We start from the raw sequence: 14500 nt of genomic DNA, 5'->3' as shown, positions 1-14500 counted from the left end.
AATTGTAATAATATTTCACAATATTACAGTTTTTACTATATTTTTAATCAAATAAATGCAGCCTTGGTGAACATAAGAGACGCCTTTCAAAAACTTTAAAACCCTAAACTTATAAACAGGAGTGTTTTGCACTGTGTTGGACTGTGTTTGTATCAGTCTGATCTGTGTCGGTTTTCTGTGGTTGTAGGTCTCCTGTGGAATCTCTCCTCTGCGGATAACCTTAAGCTGGATTTGCTCCACACAGCCTTGCCTGCGCTCACTGAGAAAGTCATCGAGCCGTTTTCAGCAAGTACAGACGACAACTCCAACACCAGCCTGGCACCAGAGGTCTTCAACAACGCCACGGCATGCCTTCGGTAACATCACACACGTGTACACAAGGCAAACGTCAGGACTGACTCCACGCATAATACTACTATTGTTGCTGGAGCCCGTATCTGACGCTGGTTATATTTTCACCAGTAAGCTGTTAGATAAATATTTTATCTAGATTCGTATTGACTTTGGCACACCTACAGACCACCTAGAGTTCAAAACCTGTTGGAAAAAAAACTGTAAATCACTTTCTGGATTTGGCAAGCTCTACATTGATTGCCTGGCATTATGTACAGTACCTTTTAGGTGCACTTTTCTACAAGCTCTTCTGAGGATGATAAAGTCTGCCAGGTTATTGATATTAAGGCAAGACACTAGAGGCAAACCATTGGTCAATTTTTAGATTTTGGCCTATTTTGTTTCTATAACTTGTCTTCTTTCAGACTAGTGGAACGAACACATCCAAAAAAAAAAACACATCAATTTTTTTTTCACACTTTACCTATCTGTGTATGTAGATTTCAGTTACAATACATCTTTAAAGGCTGTCTTAATCTCCACTTCAGCAGCGCTTAGAAACTACGTTACAGTCTTATTCCTGTTAATATTCTGCAGGTTTTTACAGAAGGGTTTGTTAATGTATAATTAACCTGGTATTTTATTTTGTTTGGCTGTTGACAATATTATCTGATTTAACGTGGAACAAAAAAAGACATATCCAAAAACACCTTTAACTCTAATATGCCAACAAAATTTAAACCTGGTGTTAGAGTTCAGATTTCTGTTCTGGGAATTATGCAAATTCGTGTATATTTAAATAGAGAATGCCTCATATTATAAATGTTAAGTTTATATATATGTGTAAAAGAAATGTTGAGCATATACATCTATTCTAGAGATTGACCGATATATCGATTTACCGATATTTTTCCTGATATTTCAGGATTTTACCATAATCGGTTATCGGTTTTGTAATATCGGATTCACCGATAAACGCCACCATCTTGTGGGTGTTTTGAGAATTGCGCGCAGGATCGCCATTGCAGCACGGCGTCTGAGGGGAGAAGAGACAACAACAACGGCGTGCATAGGTAAAACATACTTACTTGCTTTGCTGTAATTAGTCAACTTTATTTAACATAATAGCCATTAATGCACATATTAGATGTGTTACAAAAATGCCTGAAATGTAGCTAGTTTATGCAGCTTAAGAAATAGAGATGAACTCACTGAGTCACGTAGATAATCCGTCAAGTCCTGTCCCAATAAAGACGTAACTTTGCATGAATTAAATAATACAGCCATAAATGAGCGCATGTTGGAAATAAAAGCGCTGAATTTAATTCTCCCTCTGTTGTCTATGCTCATCATTAGTTTCGTGAAGTCGTCTGCATTTTGCTACAGAGAATATTATTCAGTGAATTAACATTATCCAGTGAATTATTCTTCACTCTTTAGTCTATTAAACCGCTTATAAACCTACTAAAACTGTGGTTTAAAATGAAGATGACTCCTGTCCTTTATTTATTTTCTCCATTTGCAAACATTAGACCTTCTACATTTATTTTGCTTATTAGTGTTGCTGCTGATGCTTTTTATAAATAAAATGTTTTTATTGTTGTAATATGAAGATTAAATTTACCATGAAAAACACTTTTTTTTTAAGATGACTGAAAGGAGGAAAAACCAAAGTGAAGCATGGACTTACTTCACTCAGTCATTTATTTACTTTATAACAGTAAATAAATATCGGTTCTGCATATCGGTTATTGGGCACATAAACATGAAAATAATTGGTATCGGTATCGGTTATAAAAAAAATCTATATCTGGCGATCACTAATATCAATTAATTATATTTCTAATGTATATTAATACAAAACATTTGTGTGATTTAACAGTGATTAATCAAGTGGTAAAGTATAGTGATATCCATTAGGTACAATTTGTACCATTTTTACCAAATTTTTGTCTTGCCTTAAAATCTAGTTTAGTTTTAAAAAGCTAGTTCAGTCAAAAATGAAAATTCTGTCATCGTTTACTCACCATCCACCAGTTCCACAAGTTTCTTTCTTCTGTTGAACACAAAAGAAGATATTTTAAAGAATGCTGCTAACCAAACATTTGACGATAGCCGTTAACTTCCATAATAATTTTCCATACTATGGAAGTCAATGGCTACTGTCAGCTGTTTGGTTGCCAACATTCTTCGAAACGTTATTTTTGGTGCATAAGAAAGAACCTCATTCAGGTTTGGAACAACTTGAGGGTGTGAGTAAATAATGACAGACTTTTCATTTTTGAGTGAACTGTCCCTTTAAGTTTTTGGACCATCAGAAATGTAAAGATGATCACTTCACGTGTCAATCAGTGGATGGTTCTTGGCCAGAATGAGCTGCGGTGTTGAACTAGCTGTGCAATATTGACATCAAGCGTATTTGCATTGCATGACTGTGTCGTAAAGGTGGCGGTGAAGTAATTGGACACAATTTTTAAAGGCTCAGATTATCAAATTAGTGTATAAACATTGTAACAATCTGTCTTCAGATTGTTTTTTTTTGTGAATTCTGAGATCAAGTTGAAGGCCAACATGGCCGTTTCTCCTGTTTGTCAACAGCAACCTAAGCGCCTCCAAACCGGCGAACCGACAAGCCATGCGCAACTGCAAAGGCCTCATCGACTCACTCATGCGCTACACGGAGAACTGCGTAAATGCTGGGACGCCTGACGACCAGGTAAACGCTTGGTGATTATATGTGCTACTGAACACAACAGATCATGAAAAATCAGGAAATGATGAGCAAAAATCTATCTGTTGCTTTGCTTTAACTTAAGCATTATGGTCTGAATTTCTCTATTACGAGTCAGTCTGAATCAAAAGATCTTTTAAAGCGTGTAACTTAATTAAAATAGGAAAAGTCCAAAAGTGTGGGAACCTTGTGTCAGTATTTTCTCTGTAGTAAAAGAGTTTTAAGATGGCATGAGATGTCAAGGGTTTTTTCTAAGCAAGCATCTTTATAGTCTGGGTGGAGAATGTTGGTGTGGCATTGATGGTTTAATGGTGTTTTAATAAGTTATGTAGTGATGCCCGAAGCGTTAAAACTCCCTGAAGGAAAGCGTGTATGAACACAAGGCGTTTCCAGGGGCTAAACTCATGCAGTCAAACTTTATTGTTGTGGTTAGAAAAAATGCTTCATTACTCACATTTAATTGACAGACAGATTTGATCAGAACCTCACAAGCATGTTTCAACATCTGCTTTCTCTTTCACTGAATATGCAAATAATCAATGCATGTCAGTTTTCCTAAACACACATTGTTACACGGCCACTTAGAACAAACTTGCACATACTATATAATTATAATGATAAAAAATAAAAACTTTTTTTTTTGCATATGTATATATAAAATAAACTGCTAGAGACTTTCCATTTTTAAATCACAATTTATATTTTAATGTAAATATTTACAAGTTTTATATTATATAACCACCATCTCAATAAAAATGAAATTGATAATTTTGCTTTAATGTGTTTATTTTTATTGCTGTTGCCCGTTTTAAATATTTGAATCGCTTTTTAGCTTTTTGCTGTTTACTTAAATAGTCCTGTGGTGTGACAAATGGAATTTTAAAAACAAATGTTGCTTGTAATCCCCCAATTAATGCATAATAACTATACAATAGCAAGAGAAATGTTGATTAAAATACTTATAGACAAGTAAAACACACCACTGCACACTCCTGCTGCTGCTTATTTTAATGTCTACGTTTTTATCACAGTATTGGTTATTGTGCTCTTGTTTTTCAGTCTTTGGAGAACTGCGTCTGCATTCTGCACAACCTCACCTACCAGCTGGAGACCGAGATGCCGTCTCTCTTCACTAAAATAAACATGCTGGCCAGTTACGCTCGCAATCACTCCAGCTCATCAGACGCCGGTCCGATCGGCTGCTTCAGCTCCCAGAGCCAAAAACTGCAGCAGGAGGTTTGTGGTTTTACGCCTCATTAAAGCTTGCATTTCACAGTGTGATTGCCATCTTAATATTTCAGTGAAACTGTAAGGTTCTTCAAATAATACGGAGATATTTGCCAAAAGCATTGCATTACTGTTGATGCTAGTTTTTATTGAGTTGTCCTTCATGCTGTCGTGTTTGGTTGTGTTGCAGCAGAGCGGCTTTGACTATCCAGTGATGGAGGACAACAATCCTAAAGGTGCCGGCTGGCTCTTCCACTCCAAAGCCCTGCAGATGTACCTCAATCTGTTGAGCTCCAGTGAAAGAGACGCCACACTTGAGGCCAGCTGCGGAGTGCTGCAGAACCTCACAGCCACTGATGGCTTAGTAAGACATCAATCAGTTTGTTTTAGCATGCACCTGTTCATAGGTTGGATGCAGAGAAAATCAAGGATTCTGCTATATTTTATGTTTTAAATAATAATGCTTTATATTATAAGCATTGTTTATTTTATTTATAACATGCACTTGTTCATGGGTTGGACATAAACCTAAAATCAAGGATTTTATTTTATTGTATTGTGGTATATATTTCAATAATAATGTTATTTATAACATTATATATTAAGAATTATTTTATTTTATGTATTTTTTATGAATTTTTTTTATAGAATGCACCTGTTGATGATTGTATTTGAAAAATCAAGTAAATTTCAAATAATAATGGTTTACATATTAAGCTTCATTTTTTTTTTGCGTCCATGCATCTGTCATGGGTTGGACTCAAAGAAAAGCACGAATTTTATTTCATTATGATAATTATTTTGATTAAATGTTTTATATTAAGCATTGTTTATTTTGTTATTTTTTTATTTTATTTATTTATGTTGCATGCACCTGTTTATGGGTTGAGCTCAAGGAAAAACCAAGTATATTATTTTATTGTATTGTAGTATATATACTTAATTATGTTTTGCATATTTATAATATTTTAAAAAATGTATGAATTTTTATTTTATTTTAGAGTGCACCTGTTCATGTGATGTATAAAAGTGTAGTGTGCATCTTTTAATGGATTGGATTCAATCGTTTTATTTAATTTCATTATGATAATTATTATGAAAAAATAATATTTTAAATATTAACCATAGTTTAATTTCATTTCATTTTTGGGGAAAATTCCAGATAAATCTACGTGCCCCCATCTTATTTTGCAGGTATCGAATGTGTTGAGTCATACAATCGTCCAGAAGCTCAACGGTCTTAAATACATCAGTCCGTTGTTGCAGTCGCCCAATCCCGCTCTACAGAACAGCGCAGTCGCTCTGCTCGGGAACCTGTCCAGATCCACACGTACAAACAAAACCATGGGTAAGCGAATGTGTGCCATCACTCGAGGATAAGACCGCTTAACATTGACGTGTTATTGTTTGAAGGAGCTGCATCATGGTTGACGGTCTGTGAGGTTCTATGTTTTGACTGCTTGTTTTTGTATCACTTCCGATTGCTTTGGATTAATGTTGCCGTTTTTGTCTCTATGCGTGATTATTGCCCGTTGTTGTCATTGTTGTGTTCTGTAGTTGTGTCTGGTTCAGCACTGTTTTTGACCCAGTGTTGTGGTGTTTTTGATGTAGCGTGTATTTTGCGGTCGATCTGATGAATGTTTTTGCTCGTGAAGCTCGGCAGACTCTCCCGCAGCTGGTCGGCTTCCTGAACTCAGGGCTCATGAAGGGCGACTCCTCAACCGAATATGACAGCACCATGGCCACAGCTCTTCACAACGCACACGGCCTGATGAAGGCCGACCCTGAGATCAGCAAGAGTCTGCTGAACAACAGCCTGATCAACTCCCTCAACAACATGAGTCTCAATCTGTGAGTGCGCACTTCCTACTGTTCATTCAGCTTAGTGAACAGGGTTATTCTTGATATATGAATCAGAATACTTGAATTAAGAAGGCAAAAGAAAATAGAAGACGTAATTCCCCTTTTTGTTACTATGCACATTGTTCAAAAAATAAAACAGAAAAAAAAAGAATTAAAAAAAAAAGGAATTTTTAAGAATTTATAATAACATTATTATGAGCAATATTTTAATCTATTTTAATAAAAAAAATATTTTATTTTTATTCTCTAGTATATGCATTTTTTTCTATGCCAAATGTTTGTCATTTCTTGTAATATATCAGGGGTCTGCCGAAGTCCAGCACTGCAGCGGGAGTTCTTCTTCACAGTCTGTGGTCAGAAAAGAATATTCAGAGTTTCCTTAAAAAGGTAAGAATGCAAACATAAACAATATTTGCTAGAAATGTTTGCTAATACAAATAAAAATACTTGAAAATCAGTGGTTCTTTGCAGCAGAGAATCCAAATCAAGAACAATTTCTCTCTCTGTATGTTTCGTGAGCTGCTCTGTGGTTTTTTGGAAATGTAAAAGGTTCTTGATGCTTCATTATAGGTTCTTCCGATCAGTGTTTCGGTTGATTGATTGATTTATATAGTGCTTTATACAATACAGATTGTTTTAAAGCAGCTTCACATTAATAAAAAGCAAAACAACAGTGTAAATATTGTAAAATTGCTCAATTATGAAACCAAAACTTGTTACTATAAGCAGAAAATAATAGTGTTATATTCAGCTCAGTTTAGTTTAGTTCAGTTCAGTTAAATAAAAGTGTCGATGCTGCAAAGTGCATTATTTTTGAAAAGACTGCAAGTCAGATGTAGGCAGAAAATAGTTCCATTTATTAATTTTAATTCATTAAGAATTACATTTGTTTTATAATTATTGAGCAATATTTTATCAATTTCAATTACAAATTTTATTTAATTCTTTCCAAATGTTTATCATTTCAGCTTTAATCAGCTCTACAGAAGATAATAGTGTAATAGTTCAGGTTAATAATAGTTGTAATAATAATAATAATATTAATAATAATAATAAATGTTGCTTATCCACTTCAATACGGTTCAAATTTTGTTCTCCATAAATAGAAATAAAATGAAAAATAGTGTATAATTATAATTTAGTTTATAATTGTTATGAGCAATATTTTTTATCTATTTTCATTCAAATTTAAAAATTAATTTCAGCTTTAAAAAGACAGCATGTGACATTATTCAGCTCCAGTCATTTAATGTTGATTCAATTCAGTTTAATAACTGTTGCAAAGTTAGTCAGTGCATTTAAAACTATAAGTAAATAAATCTTACTGAATATTAATTGTCTTTTAAACTCCAGCTGAGCAAGCCAAAGGCAAAAGTAGCAAAAAGAAAAACAACGTTTTGATACCTTTATTTATAAGTGTGGATATATAAAAACAACAGTTTTTCCTCCAAAACAGCTGGTGATTTAACACAAAGTCAGTGTAAATGTCTGCGTATCAGATGTCTCATTCCTGAGGCTGCTTGTGGGAAATGATTGTGTGTAGTTTAGTGTGTGTGTGTCGGGCGGTTGAGGATTTTGGGTGTGGTGCGGAAAGCTAGCTGCGAGGGGTGTGTGTGAGTGGTTACGGGTGAAAACCAGCCACACCTCACCACACCGACCCTGCAGTCATGTCTCGATAACCTGAAGAATCCAGCCTCACTGGTTTCACTCAGTGATCAGACTCTGATAATGTCATTCTAGCTGTAAAGTCAGTCTTTATATAAACATACATCGGTAAATTCTCATGTTTACATATATTTAATATTGACTTGTGTTATTCACCAACCTGTGTGTTTGTGTGTTCATCTTGCAGCAAGGCATGAATAAGAAGTCCTTTGTGAATGACATAACATCGGCAGCTTTCAAATCTCTTCAAGTGGTCGACTAAGAGAAGCACTTTACAAACAAACTGCATTTTAATTGCATTGCGTTTTAATTTTGGTTAAGTAATGCAGAAGAAATGGTAAGAATGAGCTTTTATTTCTTTTGGGGCAGTAGACGCTTTTTGTAACAATGCATGACAAATGCAATATCAAAAACGTGATTTTTTTTTTCTTCTATGACTCAAGACCGTAGTATTTTCATTCAGTTAAGATGATTTTATATGCCTTTGTTTGTCTTTATATGTTCTAAAATGCAAATGATTTTATGAGAGTATTACAGGTTGTTTGTGCAAGTTTTAGATATTATATATTATACTGTATGATATATTATTTTATATCAGACAATATAAATATGTATGTCAGTCAGTCAACGAGTAATTGGAATAATTCTAGGAAGTTTCTTTGGCTCATTTTGACATTTTTTCATCATTACAAATATTGTGGCTGTTGCGTTAAGGGTGTGGATCAATTTGTATGTTTCAGCTCACAGCGACTTCAAGCAAAGTTTCAATAAAGTTTTCAACAGCGCTAGTCTGTGTCACATTTTACTGTTAAATATTCATAACATTTACAAAATCACTGTATTATGCATGCAAAAAACCCTAAAACAAAACAGGGGCATACTAAAGCATATGCTTAGTCCAAAAACGAATTAATTCTAACATATATACATCATGATAATGTTTTGTAAACATTTACAATCTTGCTTGCGATTCTCTGAAAATGCATGCAACGCTTTTAGATTTCAGTTATATCTCCTTTCACTTCATGTATTATGATTCATTAACATTAAATCAACAAGATAATACAATCATAAATGACAGCTATACACATCATGGCACTTTCCATATGATGGCATGCATATAATTAACACTGAAAAGAGTCATTAATTTCAAATTACAAGTCATTTATTAGTCACTTTAAAACCAACTTCAGTGTTTCATATTTCAATCAGATGGCTGTTTTTATTCTTTGCAGTGCTTCAAAAAACATTACACGAGGACCAGAATGTAGATGATTATATTAAAGCATATTATTTATGATTAAAATATCAGTGTGGTAGAAGTTGCTGGTGTCTCTGTGAAGCTGCTTTATTTTCGTAGTCCTCTCTTACTCCTCGAGCCTTTGGTACTAAAAGGAAAAAAAAACAACAAATATATTATTTAAAATAAAAGTTAATTATGTAAATGATCAATGTAGCATTATATGGTTGCTTTTTTATTTTATCAGAACAGACCTGTGACATTTTTGGGTCATGAAGAATACAACAGTTTGTTGCTGGATTTAAAAAGGTTCTTCAATGGCTTTAGCCTCAGTCTTTTTAGATCTGTTAATATTGTTTATTTTTAAGAATATAGCATGACCTAAACTATACACCAGTACAGTAGGTGTTAACAAAATCCATCTTCCTGTATTTAGCGGCCTCAGATCAGACTTATTTTGTACAGGTGGATTTTCCGCATGTGTTGTCTTAATCTCTGGCAGTAGCGAGGTCAGACCGGATCAAATCTCCCATTCTTCTAGTGCTTAAAAGGGGATCTTCCAGGAGCCCCGGGTCTGTCTGACCCCCTATAACTTCCTCTTTAACCCCTGAACAGCTGCCGGATCTGTCTTCATTCTCTGTGTGCCCTTCATAACAGAGCCATTAAATGCGCTGGAGAACCTGTGAATGCGGATCCCCTCAGGGAAACGCTTCAAAAAATCATCTTGGAACAGAATCTGCAGTATCATAACTATAGTTATCTACAAAAATCTTTTGTTAGGCACCACTTATTCCCACAGATTAGCCTGATGGAACATCCCAGCTGTATTTCGGCTCCGCTCAGTACCAGTCGGTCGCATTAGCCGTAACAGCTCGGCAAGTCCGAACAGATTTGGCACGAGTCAGGCAGGAGATATATCACCTATCCGACACACACTGGGTTTGACTACAGGGATTTGTTAAGTCTGTTGAATGACGGGATCGAGCGCTGGGTTTGGAATAGCAGTTGTTTGTTATTTTATGGTGGTTGTGGTCTATTATTAAACTACCTGACTTCCACATGGCTTAGTGTCGAGCAGATGGCCACATGCTTAAAAAAGTGGCATGTTTATTAGATATATTTTGCAACTAAATTAGTCCCATATACATTGTAAAAAGTAAAAATGTGCATTAAATTAAATCATTTCTGTTGCATTAACTTAAATGTGTCAGATTTATTTCGATTTTTTAACTTCTGTTAAATCAGTCTACTTTGATTAATTCCTTATTATTTTCATGCATATTAAATTATTTTGTTGCATTTACTTAATATCGTCAGATTGATTCAGTATATATATTAGTGCTGTCAAACGATTAATCGCGATTAATCGCATCCAAAATAAAAGTTTTTGTTTGCATAATATATGTGTGTGTACTGTGTATATTTATTATGTATATATAAATACACAAACATACAGTATATATTTTGAAAATATTTACATGTATTTACATGTCTATATTTATATTCATATAATTTATATTATAAATAAATATATTTAAAATATAAAAAATAACATATTTTTCTGAAATATATATATGCATGTGTGTGTATTTAAATATACAGTACACACATAATGTAAACAAAAACTTTTATTTTGGATACGATTAATCGCGATTAATCGTTCGACAGCACTAACATATAATATGTAATATAATAACATATAATATATAACAATAATATAATAACTGTAATATATAACAATATATATTGTTTTATATCAATATCTTTTTGTTACCTCACCAAAATTTTTTGGTGAATATTCTTATATTTTGCAAAAAAATATTAAAATATTGTTGCATTAGCCGAATTGCGTCAGATTGGTTCAGTAATTTAAAGTTATATTTCTTTCTTAAATTAAACAAGTTATTTTAGATTAGATTACATCTATATATTTTAGAATATATTTTTAAGTTACCTGACAAAACATTTTTACAGTGTATATTTTTATATATTGCATAAAATATAGGCCTATTATACAAAAACATGATAATACCATGTTATTGGACACTAGCATGATGGTATTTTTGAAGTTCATTATAGATTAAATAAATATTTTGACTCAAAGTACACCTGTTAACTTAGATTATATATTTTAAGTTGACAACAAATAGTGTATTTTTTTTTGCATAAAAATATATTAAATATAAACATGATAATACCATGTTTTTTGACACTAGCATGATGGCATCACTATAGTATTCTTTAAAGTATCTTACAGTGCCTTTAAAGACCATATGGTATATAAACTTGATCATTCAATACCTTGGTATATATATCAAAATACCAGGGTACTACATGTGCTACTGACACTAAACCATGTTTTTTTTTATTTTTTATGGGCTTTTATGCCTTCCTAATGGATGTGTCGGCGCACTAACCACGAGGCTATTGACACCAACTTCTTTTTCTGTTTTATTGCAATGTACATTGCATGCACAAAATCCTTCAGCTATCCGTTTATTTCCTTTTGAATAGCCTGAGGTTCACTATCCGGATAAAGGTCATGCTAGAACAAAGCAGCAACTGTTATTCCACACAGAAAGTTCTGGAAACATGATGCTATGCTAGATTAGCCTAGCGGTATTACGCGTCTTAGCTTGGTTTTTACCAAGGTCTGTCACACACTGAGGTCAATACTGTATGTTATTTCAGGACTACTGCTTATCACTATTCATATCTGAGCAGAAGGTAACATGTTTTATTGTTCAACCGTTGCTTGATATTTGATATTTAACACCTGTAGGGGCTATGCAAGTTTTTGACTGTTCACGCAGTTGAACGGGGTCAAATCTGTTTTCATTTTTTCCCTCATATAATGACAATATCACATTGAATTCAATTTGAGCTGCCCTTATAAATATCTGATTTTTTGCAACATGACTCCAGAGCTATTTTAATGTCAATCTAACTGGACATTCATGATGGCATGCTTGATTTACTGCTGGTGTGAATCAAAAAATAACTTATGAATTGTGAGGTATTGTACTACAAACTGTATGTTTACAATATTAATCCACATATAAACTTTTGTGCAAAAGATTTTTAAAGAAATTAATACTATTATTCAACAAGGATGCACTAAATTGATCAAAAGTGACAATAAAAGCATTTGTAGTGTTACGAAAGATTTCTATTTTAAATAAATGCTGTTCTTTTGAACTTGCTATTCATCAAAGAATCCTGAAAAAATGTTCCACAAAATTATTAAGCAGCAGAACTGTGTTCAACATTAATAATCAGAAATGTTCCTTGAGCAGCAAATCAGCATATTAGTGTGATTTCCGAAGGATCATGTGACACTGAAGACTGGAGTAATGATGCTGAAAATTCAGCTTTGTATCATGGGAATAAATTATATTTTAAAATATATTCAAATATAAAACAGACATTTTAAATCGTAATAATATTTCACAATATTACTGTTTTTACTGTATTTTAAAACAACTAGATGTAGCCTTGGTGAGAACAGGAGATGTCTAATGTTCAAAAACATTAGAATCCCCAACTTTTAAAAGCTAGTGTACATTTCTTCTAATCTCATATAATGACAAAAATATGATGATTAGTGTCTAAAATGTGGGCCAAATTCAATAGGTCATGTGAACAACCTCACAAAAATAAAGGAGAAAATCTCAATTCTGGCACTTTGGTTAGTTGTATGAATGTAGATTTTGATAATGCATCAATAAATCAGCTCCATTTCACAGCAACTTACTTTTTCTGATGGTCGCTGACACGATTCCTAAGGACGGTGATCTATGAGACAGAAAATCACACGTATGAATCAGTCTCAGTGAATCATTGCCATACAACTTTGCTTCCTTCTCATGTCAATCAAACAGCATCTCTGGGAACCGGCCCAGATGATTGTTCTGCCAAGTCTGTGCTGGGTGTGACTGCTTGTGTGTGTAATTGATAGTTGTACCGTACTGTACATCTCATAAACTCATCCTCTCCTAATGTTATGACTCCTCTAACATCATGTCAAACTTTGTGGATGTGAAACCTCACCTCGTATTTCTGGCACATGTATCTGTATTGCAGCTCGAACTTCTCGGCTTCAAGTTGGCGCATCGACTTCCAGAGTTCGTTCGCAGTTTCTCTGCATAAAAGCACATGAGGAACATGACTAATCAGACCATGAATGTGAAGCAACAGCCCGTGGCTTCATGTCACGATGCATGTAATGCTACTTGACTATATTTCATGCTGGCAGAGGTATGTGCTGTCATGCTTTGAAAACTCCTTCACCTCAGTTTATCGGCACTCAGGTTTTCGACGTTCAGTTCCTTACGGCGTTCACTAAGAATAGTTTTTTTCTTCTCCCTCTCGGTTTGCTTCTTAGGCCCACCTCTCTTGTCTGTCTGTCAATCAAAACAAAACAGAAAATAAGCATATGTAGTGACGGTGCACTGTGACCTTTGACCTCTGAGCTCATTACCCTCTGCATGAATCCCGTGTACTGGAAGCTCGTGAGAACCTTCTTCTTCTTAGCGTCATCATCAGCCTTCCTCTTGGCCTCTTCCTCCTCTTTTCGTGCCTTTTCCTCCTGAAAGAAATGATAATTCATTAAAGGGGTCATGACATGAGAAATCAAATTTGCCTTGATCTTTTGGCATATAAGAGGTATTTGTACCATTAAAACATCTTGCAAGTTTTACAGCTTAAAAAACGTCCTCCTCATTATAAACAAAGCATTTATTTAATCAAGCTCCGAAAACGGCTCGTTTGGATCTGAGGTGCATGATGACATCACAGGGGCACAAACATTTGCATAAACACCGCCTCCAGAGCAAGGCATCGACGAATAGTCATCTTCTCACCATAGGCCCCGCCCACTGGCATTCAGCCGCTAATGGCTGACACTTGATTACGCTGAAAGCGAGTGTCGCGTCGCGTCAAAAGCAAATAGAAATTACAATCCCTGCCGCTATCTGGTCTACACTGGATGCAGTATACAGATGCGCGTTCACTTTCAGACAGAAACATTTGTTGAAAGATGAAGCGGTACTAGATCTGACTGCAGCTGCATCACTAACTGTAAGTAAATAGGTGCGTCCCAAATCGCGTACTTATGCACTATTCTATGACGTTTTGTAGTATAAATAGTGCGAGTGGTGTGTTCACACTGAAAATTCCAAAAAGTGCACTTTAAATACCCGGAGATGCACTTAAATAACCGAAAAAAATGAAGTGTGGAATGTTTGACACTTCATGCACTCAACTGTCACAGCTTTAATTACGTAGCGAAGGGGGAGGGGCTATCAGACTCCGATTATGAATGACAGAATAACCTTATATAATTCATACTCCGCATGGCTGAGTTACATACACTCTAAAAAATGCTGGGTTAAATACAACCCAGTGCTGGGTTGTATTTAACCCAGCATTTTTTAGAGTGT

At 34.5% G+C, this 14500-nt stretch overlaps 2 protein-coding genes across 3 annotated transcripts in view; one reads left to right on the top strand and one right to left on the bottom strand.

The window, feature by feature from the left end:
* Positions 1–8607, top strand: part of LOC107666061 (plakophilin-1-like) — a 20404-nt gene extending 11797 nt beyond the window's left edge. Inside the window, exons 6-13 of one of the 2 annotated variants that reach the window (XM_016457152.1) lie at positions 188–356; positions 2932–3049; positions 4124–4300; positions 4485–4655; positions 5486–5639; positions 5947–6142; positions 6457–6541; positions 8007–8607. In XM_016457152.1, the coding sequence (XP_016312638.1) occupies positions 188–356; positions 2932–3049; positions 4124–4300; positions 4485–4655; positions 5486–5639; positions 5947–6142; positions 6457–6541; positions 8007–8081 (1145 nt within the window). In that variant the 3' untranslated portion in view covers positions 8082–8607. Of the gene's footprint in view, positions 1–187; positions 357–2931; positions 3050–4123; positions 4301–4481; positions 4656–5485; positions 5640–5946; positions 6143–6456; positions 6542–8006 lie in introns of both variants that reach the window. The other variant, XM_016457151.1, reaches the window with a different exon arrangement.
* A 192-nt stretch (positions 8608–8799) lies between these two features.
* The window catches only part of tnnt2b (troponin T type 2b (cardiac)), a 9245-nt gene continuing 3544 nt past the window's right edge, over positions 8800–14500 (bottom strand). The window contains exons 3-7 of the mRNA XM_016457156.1: positions 13540–13647; positions 13350–13462; positions 13110–13200; positions 12814–12854; positions 8800–9207 (exon numbers count right to left, since the gene is read on the bottom strand). Of these exons, the coding sequence (XP_016312642.1) occupies positions 9168–9207; positions 12814–12854; positions 13110–13200; positions 13350–13462; positions 13540–13647 (393 nt within the window). The 3' untranslated portion in view covers positions 8800–9167. The remainder of the gene's footprint in view (positions 9208–12813; positions 12855–13109; positions 13201–13349; positions 13463–13539; positions 13648–14500) is intronic.

The sequence above is a fragment of the Sinocyclocheilus anshuiensis genome, unplaced genomic scaffold, assembly GCF_001515605.1.
Source record: "Sinocyclocheilus anshuiensis isolate Anshui unplaced genomic scaffold, SAMN03320099.WGS_v1.1 scaffold447, whole genome shotgun sequence".
NCBI classification, from domain to species: domain Eukaryota; kingdom Metazoa; phylum Chordata; class Actinopteri; order Cypriniformes; family Cyprinidae; genus Sinocyclocheilus; species Sinocyclocheilus anshuiensis.
The sequence above is the reverse complement of the archived record's forward strand: the minus strand, read 5'-3'. Positions and strand labels throughout refer to the sequence as shown.